Raw genomic sequence first — 17,774 nt, forward strand, 5'->3', positions numbered from 1 at the left:
TGAGACTTAACACAGAGCCTACCATCATACTAGAAGAGTACAGAATGGGCATATTCTGGTCAATTTTAGATGTTCAATTAATACAAATAATTGTGTTGAGCCACTGCTGTCCTCCTCAGCACAATATTTATCAATTAATCAGATGTTATTTATAGAGAACATTTCTTACAGGTGATGCATTTCAAAAGTGCTTAACAAATAAAATAAAAGGTTAGAAAGATTTTTACAAATATTTATATATTCTTAGAGACAAATTAAAATAGTAAAACAACAATACATTTTGGCCTAGTGTTCTAGAATGACCACAATTCTCAAATTCACACCACTGTCTCAGCATCTCACCTGAGACAATGTCATGTAATCACTCATCTGCAACAACAAGGACATGGAGAGATATCTGATAGAGCTTTAACCCACACAGTTCACTTAGTTCACATCATTTTATTGAAAATACAGTTGAATATAAAAACATGATTTCCAAAAATTCTTCAGTGTAGTCTGTCCATTCAGAAACCCAGGAGTCTATTAGAGTAATGTCTTATCCAGGGTAGCAGTGATTGAGGGGAAACGTTGGGTGGAGGTTTTTGTCAGAGATGTGCTAGGTCAGGAGTTCCAGAACTACCTGAGAGGCTGTCTACTGGGTCAGAGTCCACTGAGTCATACAGTTCATAAGGCTCACAAGGTCCAGAGGACTTCAAACACCTCTGACATGGGCAGGGCCAGGCTGGTCACCGTCAGAACCTACAGACAGACACAGAAAGAAAGGATTATAAACAATATATCATATTATACTGTAGAATAGAATAGACAGGTAGGCAAGCAGAATTAGACTGTTCGTTCTACTATTTCTTAATTCTGAACTCTATAGAGGTAACTCAGACAGCTACAGCTCACCTTGGTGTCAGTCTGATAAGAGAAATCCCACACTTTCTTTCCGTTGGCCCATACATAGCGGGGTGGGGAAGGCACCCCGAACACTCGCAGCCCTCCCAGCACCAGCCCGTCCAGCGCCCCGTTCTGACGCAGGGGGTCACTCATCACCTGGGACTGGGTCAAATGAAAACCTTATTTATCCCCACTGGCAAACACACACATGTATAGTACCAGTATAGATTAGACATTAACAGTTAGGTCTACTGTTCACAGGATGGCAGGGAAAGAGTATGTCTTCTATCTTGATTGGATTGGACCTGGATCTCAATCTTGAGAGCATTGCTAGAAACATACTGTACTGCAGAAACATCCAAATCACCCTAGATAATTCTCTGATCTCCATCCTCTTTAAAGTCCAATTAGGGCCCTACGTTTTTCCTACCCAGTTGTCATGAAATACCTTGAAGTAGGACAGACAAAAGGTTTGATGGTCCGCACTCAAAAAGATGTCACATAAAGCTTACTTCCTTTTCTTCACTGCATCAGGGATAGCCTTGAAGTGGGCTATAACTTGGGCCCAGAGTTTTCCTTGCTCAGGTCATGTGATCAGGAAAAACTCAGGACCCTATGTGACCTCTACATCTCCTACCTGTCCAGCGATGAAGATAACATAGGAGTAGTCTCCTCTCTGGAAGGTGTCCAGACTGTCCCCGTCGTCCCAGAACAGGTCACCCCAGGCCCAGCCCCCAGCAGACAGCGCCACAGTCAGGAGGAAAGGGTTACTGCGAGAAGCTGAGGTAGTCAGGCCTGGCTCCTGTATCTCAGAGGGAGTTTGAGGGGATTTTTCATTGAAAGATATAATATAATTACTGATTAAGACAGGCAACAGGTTTTACACAAACTCATACAAGCTTCAAAACAACATTGTCAGATTAGTATGCAGAGAGTATTTCATTTGAGGTTTTATCACATAGTTTCACAAAGGAATTTTGGGTCTCTTGTTCTATGACAAATAACTTTAATTGATTTCATGATATAAGAGTTTGGCAGCTCATTCATCTCCTCCACCATCAGTATGTAACACCCACAATATGGGCCTAAGATGAAGCTTTGTCGCACAATGAAACAACAGACAACCAAATTCTATTGTGTACAGAGGACACACACCTGCTGTGGGATGATGTGTCCCTCTCTCACATGGACATTGATGGTGTCCAGAGGGGCTGGGAGGAGCAGGTACTGACCCTTGCTGTAGAACGGCTGGCCCTAGTGAGGAAGGGATGAAAGAGGTGACCACTGAAATATGGTTCTAGTATACACAGTACAACCGTATTACACATCTTTGCCTGGTCCTAAAGTAAGCCTTCAAGACCCTAAGAAAGGCTCACACAGATGGATTTTTATCAATCTGTGTGATGACAGAAAATATGGTCTTGGTCTCCTAGGAATCCCTTTAATCAGTTGCAAACTAATTGCAGTGACATTATGAAAGGCCTATAGAAATACACTGAGTGTACAAAACATTAGGATCACCTGCTCTTTCCATGCCATGGACTGATCCAGGTGAAAGCTATGATCTCTTGTTGTCACTTGTTAAATCCACTTCAATCAGTGTAGATGAAGGGGAGGAGAAGTGAAATAAGGATTTTTAAACCTTGAGACAATTGAGACATGGATTGTTTATGTGTGCCATTCAAAGGGTGAATGGGCAAGACAAAATATTTAAGTGCCTATGAACGGGGTATGGTAGTAGGTGCCAGGCGCACCAGTTTGTGTCAAGAACTGCAACGCTGCTGGGCTTTCAATAGTTTCCCGTGTGTATCAAGAATGGTCCACCACCCAAAGGACATCCAGCCAACTTGACACAACTGTGGGAAGCATTGGAGTCAACATGGGCCAGCATCCTTGTGAAAGGCTTTCGGCACCTTGTAGAGTTTGTGCCCCGACAAATTGAGCCTGTTCTGAGGGCAAGGGGGGGCCAACTCAATATTAGGAAGGTGTTCATAATGTTTTGTACGCTCAGTGTATAACTGTATTGAATCTCGGAGCTGTTTACATTGTGCAGACTGTACCAAGTCCCCGGGGGGAGGTAGGCAGCCAGCTCCACTGCCCCCTGCTCTAACACTGGGCTGACAAGCAGAGAACTCCCCCACAGGAACTGTCTGTCTATGGTCTGGCAGTTAGGGTCTGAGGGGAACCTGGGAGAGATGGACAGAGAGGAAGGGCCAGAGAACAGTATCAACACAGTAAATAAGATGTGTTACAATAGTATCCAAATGTTGAAGAGAGAGAGAAGGGACGTACTGGAGGAAGAGAGGCGTTGCCACAGTGTCTGCGGAGGTGTGTGCGTGGTAGAAGAGTGTGTAGAGGAATGGCAGGAGAGAGTAACGTAACATCACCGCGCTACGCATGGCTGTCTGGGCCTCCTGACCAAACACATAGGGCTCCTGGGGCTACACACAGAGCTAGAGTTACCTCAATTCATAATACATGGGACTGATGGACTGTTACATAGACACAGTGAAAAGACACTAGCAGGTCAGCCACCATGGTAAATAGGAAAACATTGTAACTTGGTTACATGGAGACAGTGCAAAGACACTAGCAGGTCAGCCACCATGGTAAATAGGAAAACATTGTAACTTGGTTACATAGAGACAGTGAAAAGACACTAGCAGGTCAGCCACCATGGTAAATAGGAAAACATTGTAACTTGGTTACATAGAGACAGTGAAAAGTCACTAGCAGGTCAGCCACCATGGTAAATAGGAAAACATTGTAACTTGGTTACATAGAGACAGTGAAAAGACACTAGCAGGTCAGCCACCATGGTAAATAGAAAACATTGTAACTTGGTTTCATAGAGACAGTGAAAAGTCACTAGCAGGTCAGCCACCATGGTAAATAGGAAAACATTGTAACTTGGTTTCATAGAGACAGTGAAAAGATATTAGCAGGTCAGGAAAAGATTGTGGTAAATTCCTATCCAACCGAGTTAACTGTAAAGACCATAAAACCACCCACCCACCCACACCCACACACACAGCGTTGGGCTTGTCGTTGTGGTTCCTCATGAAGGGGTAGAAGGCTCCAAGCTGGGTCCAGCGTACACACAGCTCCTCTGTGGTGTCCCCCCCGAACCCACACACATCCGCCCCCACCAGGGGCACCCCGAACAGGCCAAACAGCAGCACCGCTGGGGGGGTGGAGGGACAGGTGGATATTGAACATATTAATTCCCTTTATTCATTATTACTGTATTCATTATTTAACTTTGATGTCAGGCAGTCAGAGGCATCTCTCTGTACTTGCTAGCTACATAGTATCAAATAAATAGTAGGTGGTTCCATTACAAGTCTGGGCATTTTTCTATTCAAACCCCTCATTCAAATCCATGGATAACTACCACTGAAAAGACTAACTCTGTCTAGGCACTCTTTCAACTAAAGACAACAGAGACAAACTGCTGAGTAAGAGCACACTGCAACATGTACTGTCTGGATGGTGCATCGGTACCATTAGTACTCTGATGGCTAAAACACACAGGGCTTGTGAATGGCTTTGGGAATGTCGTTGAGAATAGGAATGGCTTGGAACGGAGATGGGAATGTTGGGGATGTCTTTCCCCTCACCAGGGATGGAGTATCTGAGCTGCTCCCAGTCGCTCCTCACGTCTCCCGTCCAGACTCCGGAGAAACGGCCAATGCCAGGGAAGGAGGAGCGGGACAGCACGAAGGGTCGCGACCCCCGAACCTTCACCAGGGCACTGAGAGGGTCAAAGGCTATAACTGATCTTCCAACTACAGTTACAAATATGTAATGTAGACAAGATAAATAAAATCAGCTTCATTCAAACAAGCAGAAGTAAAAGTGCCAACAGTCTCAGGATAAGTACGCACTGATCCCTGTGGTGCTGTGTCTGACCTGTGGGTGGCGCTAGCCTCCGTCAGCCCATAGAGGTTATGCAGGTTGTAGTGAGTGGACAGGTTCTGCTGAGCTGACATGCAGAGTGTACCAGTGTTCAGCTGTCCTCCAATCACCGCTGTATGACCGTATGGAGACAGAATGGAAATGAATGAATGAATTCACTAAATTCCTCTATTGATATTAAATAGACAGGAAACTACTCAGCTGCAGTACACTCACGTGGCACGTAGGGGGGGCTATCCAAATCACTGTCAGGACACCCCTCCACAGAGCCCTGCACAAAACTGGCTGGTTCATTCATATCCTGAGAACAGAGGGACAAGAGAAAGAGTATGCTGGATGCTGAGTAGCATTGACACAGCCTGGATGATGCAAGCTTGTTAGTGCAAATATAGAATAGAATATAGAATACAATACAATATAATAGGGGATCATTTCAGCCCTCTACAAGACATTTCTATCTGAGACACACTCACAATCCACAGGCCATCTAGCGGGACTCTGGAGTGGAACTCCCGAATGCAGTCCTCCCACCAGCTCTGTGTCTCTGGGTTGGTGAAGTCAGGGAACGCTGTCGGACCAGGCCACACCTGGACACAGAGGAAGACGAGTGAGGAACCAAACATGCATACCTTTCCACATAACGCACGCACGCACGCACGCACGCACGCACACACACACACACACACACACACACACACACACACACACACACACACACACACACACACACACACACACACACACACACACACACACACACACACAGCTTCAAGAGGGGGTTTTGTTTAGTGTAACCTTGGCATTTCAGAGGACACATTACTTGAATACACAATGGACATACACAATGTTATCAAGCAGATAAAAAATACGTTCTTTCCAAACTATTCACAGTATATGTAGCCCAGTTTACAGTGGGTCTCCAGATAGAGAAGTGAGAGTTTTAGGTCTGACCTTCCCTATGAGTGTCTGTCCTGTAGAGTTCCTGATGAAGACCCCTCTCCGCTGACCCTCATCAAAGGGTGGGTAAGTACCAGGGGGGCTGGTGCTGCTGATCCCAGGGTCCTGGGAAAGAGAACAAACAGGAAAGATGCCTCTAAAATAAATGACAGTAATGCTTTTGCTGCCATCTTGTGGATTGAGAAGGAAAGTTTCCTTGACTTGTACCTTCCAATACTGCACTTTTAACAATTTAATCACAACGCAGACTGTAATTTAGAATCAAAAATTAAATTGAACCACTATTTCAAGCTAATATGAGTTATTAGTGTGCCTATGTGTCCCACATGTTGTGAGGGTTGAGGCCTCTCTCTTACCAGGATGAGAATGTACTTCATGCCCTTCTGATGGAACTCCTTCACCATGTCTGGCAGGTCCACAAAGCGCTGGGGGTCAAAGGTGAACACCCGACGCTTGTCTGCGTAATCCAGGTCATTCCACTGCACGTCCTGACCAAAAACAAAAGCAGTTGAACTAAAGAGTGTAGTGAGTGTTTTCCATGAGTTGTGAACCCTCAGTGACATGATAATACTGTACTTGAGAGCGCAAACATCCAATTAGCATTAGCATGGAGAAAACCCATTGTAGCATGATAATACTATAATGAGTTTTCTCCATGCTAATCTGCTAATCCAATGTTGATGCTCATTCAATGTTAGCATTACCCAATAGTTGTCAACCCAAGTGATAATGTAGTACAATATAAGTGTTTTCTCCAGCATCTTTACCAGGGGGAAGTTGGCGTTGTGCATGCGTCGCACCACCTCTCGGGTTGCGTTAGTGGACCGGTAACCCCATCGACACAGGTGGAACCCCAGTGACCAATAAGGAGGCATCATAGGGTACCCTGGGGGAGGAGGACGGGATAAACATTAGCTATGATGGAAGATTCACAAAAGGTGAGAGCAAACCAACCTGCTCAAATTGGACTTACGTAGCAAAATTTGAATTTTTTAAATGTATTTTTACATTGGATAAAAGTAGAGACTCACAGCTATGGTATATCATACACTGCATGTTTGAGGAACAATGGGAAAGAAATTCTGCTTTGAAAGTTGATAAACTTGAACTCACTTTTGAGAAAACGGCCTTTGAATGTTTTGGTACCTACTGGAGCTATGATACCTATGATTTGGTACCTACTGGAGCTATGATACCTATGATTTGGTACCTACTGGAGCTATGATACCTATGATTTGGTACCTATTGGAGAGCTCTTTGTCTACACCCATTCAGCATTGTTCACACCCTCTTAAGCCTTAGCCCCACCCATCTCTTTAAGGAAAGATTCAGATTTAAAGTGGTAAAAGTAGTAGTCTACAATAATGAAAAGTTCCAGGTAAACAGAAAGTGTCCAGATAAAAATATTTTATAAATATTGATTGACTCTTACCCAGACACACTTAATTGATGGGTCATGTGAAAGAAATGCTATAACCCTAGCCACATCTTGCCAAGTGGATGGGTCTCTATAGAAGGTGTAAACGGCACAGCCAAATGGTTACCTGCATAGTAGCAATATCAGAAAGTGTCAAAATAAATATAATATACAGTATGTACAATAACAATATCAGTGATAGATGAGGAAGTTATATGCATACAATCAGGGGAAAAGTGGCTGAGCAGCAGGATAAAATAAATAATAGTAGCAGGAGTCATTTGAATAGAGGCACTGCAGATAGTGCTAATGGTCTGTCTGAACCACACATGAACAAGGGAATCTATATTTATTTGGAGAGCCTGTTTCTGTCCTGCCCTTGACTTTGGTGCAGGGTATGTGATGTCCATAGCCTCTTCGTCAGCAAAAATCCCTGATCTTCTCAAAAACATATGTTTGTGTAGCTGTGTCCAGGTGGTGCTTGTACAGGCAGACCATCCATGGGAGGAAGGATGTCAGCATTGCGCAGCAGCAGAGTCTGAATGCTCCTTGGCGACAACAACACCAGACTCCAGAGCATTGAAGCTGTAAAACAGGAAATAACCCCAAAAATATAGAAGACATCAATTCACCTCCCAAGTTTAGATAAGAAGAATAACCTCATACAATGCAATGAAAATGATATTCACCTGAAGTGCTGGTACCGCTTGAACTGTGGCAGCGACCTGAAGTACGGAGTCAGGTGTTGTTACCAGCCATAGCTTTCCACCAGCACCGTACCATCCTCCAGTCCAACCAGCTGTGGGATGTTGACTCCTGTCACAGTGCTGTCCTTCACAACACCAGCAATCTCAGACAAAGTGTTCACTCTGGTCTTTCTGAAGCGCTGTTTGATGAGGCTGAAGCACCAGTCGCGGGCAAACTTGGTGTGGCCTGTGATCAGGAAGTGAAGGCCCAGACTGTGGTGGAGCTTGTGTATGGTCCACCAGGCACAATACCAGAACACAAACTTGTTCTTGTTTCGGCCACTGCAGTTTTCACAATTCAGGTCCACACTCCGTAGTTGGTGAAGAAATGGTGCATGTAGTTGAAGAAATGGTGCATGTAGTTGATGACCGCGCTGCTGCCTTTGCTGGATGACATGCTTTCATCAATCAAGTAGTTGACTTGTTGTGGTATTACTTCACAGCAGACACCAAACAAGCCACACCATATTATGGTGGATGGTGCCTATATGGTGGATGGTGCCTATATGGTGGATAATACCTATATGGTGATGGTGCCTATATGGTGGATAATACCTATATGGTGGATGGTGCCTAATGGTGGATAATACCTATATGGTGGATAATACCTATATGGTGGATGGTGCCTATATGGTGGATAATACCTATATGGTGGATGGTGCCTAATGGTGGATAATACCTATATGGTGGATGGTGCCTATATGGTGGATAATACCTATATGGTGGATGGTGCCTCTATGGTGGATGGTGCCTAATGGTGGATAATACCTATATGGTGGATGGTGCCTATATGGTGGATGGTGCCTATATGGTGGATGGTGCCTAATGGTGGATAATACCTATATGGTGGATGGTGCCTATATGGTGGATAATACCTATATGGTGGATAATACCTATATGGTGGATAATACCTATATGGTGGATAATACCTATATGGTGGATAATACCTATATGGTGGATAATACCTATATGGTGGATGGTGCCTATATGGTGGATAATACCTATATGGTGGATAATACCTATATGGTGGATGGTGCCTATATGGTGGATAATACCTATATGGTGGATAATACCTATATGGTGGATAATACCTATATGGTGGATGGTGCCTATGGATAATACCTATATGGTGGATAATACCTATATGGTGGATAATACCTATATGGTGGATGGTGCCTATATGGTGGATAATACCTATATGGTGGATAATACCTATATGGTGGATAATACCTATATGGTGGATAATACCTATATGGTGGATAATACCTATATGGTGGATGGTGCCTATATGGTGGATAATACCTATATGGTGGATAATACCTATATGGTGGATAATACCTATATGGTGGATAATACCTATATGGTGGATAATACCTATATGGTGGATAATACCTATATGGTGGATAATACCTATATGGTGGATGGTGCCTATATGGTGGATAATACCTAAATGGTGGATAATACCTATATGGTGGATGGTGCCTATATGGTGGATAATACCTATATGGTGGATAATACCTATATGGTGGATAATACCTATATGGTGGATAATACCTATATGGTGGATAATACCTATATGGTGGATAATACCTATATGGTGGATGGTGCCTATAGGTGGATAATACCTATATGGTGGATGGTGCCTATATGGTGGATAATACCTATATGGTGGATAATACCTATATGGTGGATGGTGCCTATATGGTGGATAATACCTATATGGTGGATGGTGCCTATATGGTGGATGGTGCCTATATGGTGGATAATACCTATATGGTGGATAATACCTATATGGTGGATGGTGCCTATATGGTGGATAATACCTATATGGTGGATGGTGCCTATATGGTGGATAATAACTATATGGTGGATAATACCTATATGGTGGATAATACCTATATGGTGGATGGTGCCTATATGGTGGATAATACCTATATGGTGGATGGTGCCTAATGGTGGATAATACCTATATGGTGGATGGTGCCTATATGGTGGATAATACCTATATGGTGGATAATACCTATATGGTGGATAATACCTATATGATGGATGGTGCCTATATGGTGGATAATACCTATATGGTGGATGGTGCCTAATGGTGGATAATACCTATATGGTGGATGGTGCCTATATGGTGGATAATACCTATATGGTGGATGATGCCTAATGGTGGATAATACCTATATGGTGGATGGTGCCTATATGGTGGATAATACCTATATGGTGGATGGTGCCTATATGGTGGATAATACCTATATGGTGGATGGTGCCTAATGGTGGATAATACCTATATGGTGGATGGTGCCTATATGGTGGATAATACCTATATGGTGGATAATACCTATATGGTGGATGGTGCCTAATGGTGGATAATACCTATATGGTGGATAATACCTATATGGTGGATAATACCTATATGGTGGATAATACCTATATGGTGGATAATACCTATATGGTGGATAGTGCCTATATGGTGGATAATACCTATATGGTGGATGGTGCCTAATGGTGGATAATACCTATATGGTGGATGGTGCCTATATGGTGGATAATACCTATATGGTGGATAATACCTATATGGTGGATGGTGCCTACCTATATGGTGGATGGTGCCTAATGGTGGATAATACCTATATGGTGGATGGTGCCTATATGGTGGATAATACCTATATGGTGGATAATACCTATATGGTGGATAATACCTATATGGTGGATAATACCTATATGGTGGATGGTGCCTAATGGTGGATAATACCTATATGGTGGATAATACCTATATGGTGGATAATACCTATATGGTGGATAATACCTATATGGTGGATGGTGCCTAATGGTGGATAATACCTATATGGTGGATGGTGCCTATATGGTGGATGGTGCCTATATGGTGGATAATACCTATATGGTGGATAATACCTATATGGTGGATGGTGCCTATATGGTGGATAATACCTATATGGTGGATGGTGCCTATATGGTGGATAATACCTATATGGTGGATAATACCTATATGGTGGATAATACCTATATGGTGGATGGTGCCTATATGGTGGATAATACCTATATGGTGGATGGTGCCTAATGGTGGATAATACCTATATGGTGGATGGTGCCTATATGGTGGATAATACCTATATGGTGGATAATACCTATATGGTGGATAATACCTATATGATGGATGGTGCCTATATGGTGGATAATACCTATATGGTGGATGGTGCCTATATGGTGGATAATACCTATATGGTGGATGGTGCCTATATGGTGGATAATACCTATATGGTGGATATGCCTATGGTGGATAATACCTATATGGTGGATGGTGCCTATATGGTGGATAATACCTATATGGTGGATGGTGCCTATATGGTGGATAATACCTATATGGTGGATGGTGCCTATATGGTGGATAATACCTATATGGTGGATGGTGCCTATATGGTGGATAATACCTATATGGTGGATAATACCTATATGGTGGATGGTGCCTAATGGTGGATAATACCTATATGGTGGATAATACCTATATGGTGGATAATACCTATATGGTGGATAATACCTATATGGTGGATAATACCTATATGGTGGATAGTGCCTATATGGTGGATAATACCTATATGGTGGATGGTGCCTAATGGTGGATAATACCTATATGGTGGCCTATATGGTGGATAATACCTATATGGTGGATAATACCTATATGGTGGATGGTGCCTATATGGTGGATAATACCTATATGGTGGATGGTGCCTAATGGTGGATAATACCTATATGGTGGATGGTGCCTATATGGTGGATAATACCTATATGGTGGATAATACCTATATGGTGGATAATACCTATATGGTGGATGGTGCCTAATGGTGGATAATACCTATATGGTGGATAATACCTATATGGTGGATAATACCTATATGGTGGATAATACCTATATGGTGGATGGTGCCTAATGGTGGATAATACCTATATGGTGGATGGTGCCTATATGGTGGATAATACCTATATGGTGGATAATACCTATATGGTGGATAATACCTATATGGTGGATAATACCTATATGGTGGATAATACCTATATGGTGGATGGTGCCTAATGGTGGATAATACCTATATGGTGGATGGTGCCTATATGGTGGATGGTGCCTATATGGTGGATGGTGCCTATATGGTGGATAATACCTATATGGTGGATAATACCTATATGGTGGATAATACCTATATGGTGGATAATACCTATATGGTGGATAATACCTATATACCTACTGTACTCTATATCATCGACGGTATCCTTATGTAATACATGTATCACTAGCCACTTTATACTATACTATGCCACTTTGTTTACATACTCATCTCATTTGTACATACTGTACCCGATACCATCTACTGTATCTTGCCTATGCTGCTCTGTACCATCACTCATTCATATATCCTTATGTACATATTCTTTATCCCCTTACACTGTGTACAAGACAGTAGTTTTGGAATTGTTAGTTAGATTACTTGTTATTACTGCATTGTCGGAACTAGAAGCACAAGCATTTCGCTACACTCGCATTAACATCTGCTAACCATGTGTATGTGACAAATAAAATTTGATTTGATTTGATTTGATTTGGTGGATAATACCTATATGGTGGATGGTGCCTAATGGTGGATAATACCTATATGGTGGATGGTGCCTATATGGTGGATGGTGCCTAATGGTGGATAATACCTATATGGTGGATAATACCTATATGGCGGATGGTGCCTATATGGTGGATAATACTATATGGTGGATAATATATGGATAATACCTATATGGATGGTGCCTAATGGTGGATAATACCTATATGGTGGATAAGACCTATATGGTGGATAATACCTATATGGTGGATAATACCTATATGGTGGATGGTGCCTATATGGTGGATAATACCTATATGGTGGATAATACCTATATGGTGGATAATACCTATATGGTACCTATATGGTGGATAATACCTATATGGTGGATGGTGCCTATATGGTGGATAATACCTATATGGTGGATAATACCTATATGGTGGATGGTGCCTATATGGTGGATGGTGCCTATATGGTGGATAATACCTATATGGTGGATAATACCTATATGGTGGATGGTGCCTATATGGTGGATAATACCTATATGGTGGATGGTGCCTATATGGTGGATAATACCTATATGGTGGATGGTGCCTATATGGTGGATAATACCTATATGGTGGATAATACCTATATGGTGGATAATACCTATATGGTGGATAATACCTATATGGTGGATAATACCTATATGGTGGATAATACCTATATGGTGGATGGTGCCTATATGGTGGATAATACCTATATGGTGGATAATACCTATATGGTGGATAATACCTATATGGTGGATGGTGCGTATATGGTGGATAATACCTATATGGTGGATAATACCTATATGGTGGATAATACCTATATGGTACCTATATGGTGGATAATACCTATAAGGTGGATGGTGCCTAATGGTGGAAAATGTATTTGCTTTCACCAGTCTAGTTCTTTCACATAAGTGAAAGGAGATGAATGAAAGGAGATGAGGCAGCAAGTTCAGACTACTAGGACATTGGGACACAGACAGCCACTATCTTTCCCTTAGCCATTACCCAAAAGGAATTAGTTGTGACCCAGCAGTGGCCCGACCCACCACAGCAACATTGGGATATGAGACAAGAAAAGGATATTCAGTAACAGGAAGTTACAGCTAAAGGTCATATATAGCCATACCTATAACCTGGAGGTACTGTCTGACAACACTCTGAGGGTCAGGGCCCAGGAAGATGTACAGGTCCAGGATTCCTCCCACAGCCACCCAGGTCAGAGCAGGGCTAGGCTGCAGCACCACCTCTACAGAGAGGAGGTCAAACTCAGCTCCATCATGTAAATCTGTATCTTGATACAGTTGAAGTACTGTGCCATGTGAACACAACAAAATTCTGTCCAGAGCTGCTAAGTAGCATGATACATTACAAACTCTACTAGCTCAAACCAAAGCTATCCTATTAGAACAAAACATTTCTGCTTAAGGATATGGTACATGGAGCAACATGCTTTCTTACCCATGGCATTACTGTTGAGCAGGAAGACCCCGTGAGCCTGTCCATCCCCCTCCTGCACCATGTAGAACGGATGAGAGCCATAAAGGTTGGCATCGCCCTGCATGGAGGAGAAAGAAGACACATGACTTCCCACTCCTGACCATGATTTAAAAAGGAAACAAATGAATGATAATGATGACGATAATGATAATGACGTCAGACTCACGTGGGGCGCCATGTCCCTGTTCCAAAGGGTAAGGGAGGTCCAATTGAGGTCCAGGCTGAGGGGGGTGTAGTGTTCCCCCAGCCCAGACACCAGTGAGGAGGCCAGGGAGGTGGACAGCTGCAGGTACTGGTCAGCATACAGCAGCGGGGCCACCGTGGTGTTCACACTGACAGACAGAAGACAGAGGTGTCATGATTATGACAGTTGTAAGTCAGGACAGAGAGCATCTTAAGTCATGCTTATGGCAACTATAAGTAGGGACAGGGGCACCTTATGTCATGCTTATGACTGCTACAAGTAGAAACACAGCGATATAAATCAAATGAAATTGTATCGGTCACATACACATATTTAGCAGGAGTTATTGCAGGTGTAGCAAAATGCTTGTGTTTCTAGCTCCAACAGTGCAGTAGTATCTGCAAGCCAATTTACCCTTTGGGATCTATAAATCCTAACTGATCTTATGTGTTAGTCCTATGACATGGTTACAACAGTTTTATGTCAGGTTTATAAGATCTGATCAATGAACCAGTGCCAGACATATTAGACATAAAGAACAACTGACAATGAATACTCACAGGACACGGCCGTTGGATTTTCGGCGCACTATGAACCCAAAAGGGTCGGGTTGAAACTCAGTGACATATTGGTGGTCCTGGGTGTCAGTGTTACCCCTGGACTGGGCAGTGGATAAAGGAACTTCATATCGCCGGGACAACGGATCCTTCAACTGTCAGGAGAAGAAACGTGTTATGACTCTTACACAATAATGTGGTCTGAGGAGAATGATTCTCAGTGATGAGCGATTGGTTATAATAAAAGTCATGAAAAAGTAAAGAGAAAACATTTAGCAAATACTGTACGCCCTTTTCAGAGGCAGCACTTTTAAAATAAATGTTATAGAGAAAGACAATGGCAACCAAACCCTGTATCTCTGCAGTAAATATACGAGTGGTTTTCAGCCACAGAGACTCACCGTGAGGTGCAGTCGGCCTTCTGTCTCATCCAGGATCTCCAACCGGAGCGTAGAGATATCCCGGGGCAGGTAGGAGGGAGTGGGCCTCGTAAGGGTGGCAGCCTGGCCCCTGGAAGTGGGAGTGAGGGGCCCCATCCTGTAGCCGCTGTATGACGGGGGGTAGAAGCACCAGGGGGGTCCTCCAGAGAGGCCTTGAGGTAGGGGGGCATAGCAGCACCCTCTCCCCTGACACTCTGTCTGGCTCAGAACTCGGTCCCGGGCGCAGTCAAAGCGGCTCTCCAGGGCCCCCCTCCTACACTCTGCCTCTCTGGGACCACTGGAGATGGCTGGATGGGGGCCTTCCCACAGCAATCTGTGGCTGGGGGCTGGATGGGTGCTACCCCTCTGGAGGTTCACTATCTCCCTCTCACCGGCCTGTTTTGTTGCTGGATCTTCCTCTAAACCAGGTCTTACTGATAGGTGTATTGGTGTCTCATCTGGTTGTTGTTTGCTAGTTAACTTTATCAGTGACAACTTTTGGTCAGACAGGTAGCTAAGGTGTAAACAAGTTATCAAGGCCAGGGTGAGCAGGGCTGAGAGAGACAGGGCAGACAGACAACTAGACAAACCCATGGCCTGTGTCGAGTTGGGACATCTGGGAGGTGTTAGGGAAAAACTGTCTCCAAATGCTGACGAGCCCGTATGTCAGTGTAGAAGTCTGAAAAATTATATGAAACGGTCGCCTAGGCTAATTGGCAACTATGGACTTACTACAACAAATTGTGGACCTACCACTTACTATAGATGTTATTTGTCAGCTGACAGACGTAACGTTACACAGTCTACACACATTAACAAGGAAGTGTGCAAGCTAGCTAGAACAAACTGTAGCTAGAATTGTATGCCTAGTGCATACATAGCTAAACGTTAGCAAGGGATATTAGAAAGCGGGTGAAAATTAGGAGATGAAAAGTATGCATTTTCCCCAAGACTTACTCTAGGGCAGGCCACACAAAATGCATTGAATGTCGCTTGTCCTCGCACATGGAAAGTTGTTGTTGAACTGGACTGAGACATTTCGACGGCATGCCGCTAGGGACAAACTGGGCGCTGCCTATTGGGCTACCACACAGTGGAAGTAACCTATACTTAGATTATTTGAGTGCATCTATCTAAAACGTCTTGTGTTGTTTAAAACTACCAATACAAACATTATCCATTATGCTCATGTGTTAATTGTAATGAATGTGAAGTGAACCCGTTTCCAATTACTGGGACTTAGAGAATATTTAGGATATTGAGGCACCATGTGAACCACTAGTTTTGAGTGATTAGATTTCGCAAAGCTTCAAAATGAATTAGTAGCTACAGTACAGACATCATGTTATCACATTCGGAAAGTATTCAGACCCCTTGACTTTTCCACATTTTGTTATGTTACAGCCTTATTCTAAAGTTGATTAAATCGTTTTTCCCCCTCATCAATATACACATATAGTGACAAAGCAAAAACAGGTTTGGTTTTTTTTTGCAAAATGTTTACAAATAAAAACGAAATATCACATTTCCATAAGTATTCAGACCCTTTACTCAGTACTTTGTTTGAAGCCCCTTTGGCAGCGATTACAGCCTCAAGTCTTCTTGGGTATGATGCTGCAAGCTTGGCACACCGGTATTTGGGGAGTTTCTCCCATTCTCTGCAGATCCTCAAAAAAAAAGACAGAATATTTGGTCTGGTGGCTTGGTTGTCATCACTTCAAAGGTTGGTGTAAAGTACTTTTTGGTCTTAGGCTGTGGGTGTGTCATAGACCATCCACGCCTCTCTTAACTTGGAGTAGCATTTCTGGAAAGTCAGCTCCTCAGCACAGGTGTGCATGGCCAGGTATGTGTTCAGCAGCAGGTGGGGGAAGCAGGAGGTGAAGTAGGACATAAAGCCTTTTGGGAATGTCTGATGGAGATCAGGAATTTCATCGTAATGGCTACTCTATGGGAAACAGCATACAGTTTATCGAATGTCACTTGCACACATTTAGTGAGGCTATCAATACCGAACAAAAATACAAACACAACATGTAAAGTGTTGGTCCCATGTTTCATGAGCTGAAATAAAAGACCCCTGAAATCATCCATACACACAAAAAGCGTATTTCTCTCAAATCTTGTGCAGAAATTTGTTTACATCCCTGTTAGTGAGCATTTCTCCTTGCCAAGATAATCCATCCACCTAACTGGTGTGGTATATCAAGAAGCTGATGAAACAGCATGATCATTACACAGGTGCACTTTGTGCTGGGGACAATAAAAGGCCACACTGAAATGTGCAGTTTTGTCACACAACACAGTGCCACAGATGTCTCAAGTTTTGAGGAAGCGTGGTATTGACATGCTGACTGCTGGAATGTCCACCAGAGCTGTCGCCAGATAATTTAATGTTCATTTCTCTGCCATAAACTGTCTCAAAAGTCGTTTTAGGGAATTTGACAGCATGCCCAACCAGCCTTCCAAACGCAGTCCACGTGTAACCTCGCCAGCCCAGGACCTCCACATCCGGCTTTTTCACCTGTGGGATTGTCTGAGATCAGCCACCCAGACAG

At 43.1% G+C, this 17,774-nt stretch overlaps 1 protein-coding gene across 2 annotated transcripts; it reads right to left on the bottom strand.

Annotated features, from left to right (window-relative positions):
• Window positions 1–421: 421 nt before the first annotated feature.
• Window positions 422–16,170, bottom strand: LOC139401929 (lysosomal alpha-glucosidase-like). 2 transcript variants are annotated; one of them, XM_071145947.1, is made up of 19 exons: window positions 15,202–16,170; window positions 14,804–14,955; window positions 14,226–14,391; window positions 14,021–14,117; window positions 13,689–13,808; window positions 6,528–6,646; window positions 6,117–6,248; window positions 5,755–5,865; window positions 5,277–5,390; window positions 5,020–5,104; window positions 4,798–4,915; window positions 4,506–4,639; window positions 3,918–4,069; window positions 3,178–3,326; window positions 2,930–3,071; window positions 2,041–2,139; window positions 1,523–1,687; window positions 895–1,047; window positions 422–741 (listed from the first exon to the last, which is right to left on the bottom strand). In XM_071145947.1, exons 1-19 carry the CDS (start codon window positions 15,811–15,813, stop codon window positions 676–678), a joined length of 2,886 nt encoding a protein of 961 aa, XP_071002048.1. In that variant the 5' UTR covers window positions 15,814–16,170; the 3' UTR covers window positions 422–675. The 2 variants fall into 2 exon arrangements, with proteins under 2 accessions (XP_071002048.1, XP_071002047.1); XM_071145946.1 differs by having other exon boundaries at window positions 1,523–1,693.
• Window positions 16,171–17,774: the final 1,604 nt, after the last annotated feature.

The sequence above is a fragment of the Oncorhynchus clarkii genome, unplaced genomic scaffold (genome assembly GCF_045791955.1).
Source record: "Oncorhynchus clarkii lewisi isolate Uvic-CL-2024 unplaced genomic scaffold, UVic_Ocla_1.0 unplaced_contig_716_pilon_pilon, whole genome shotgun sequence".
Classification (NCBI taxonomy): Eukaryota; Metazoa; Chordata; class Actinopteri; order Salmoniformes; family Salmonidae; genus Oncorhynchus; species Oncorhynchus clarkii.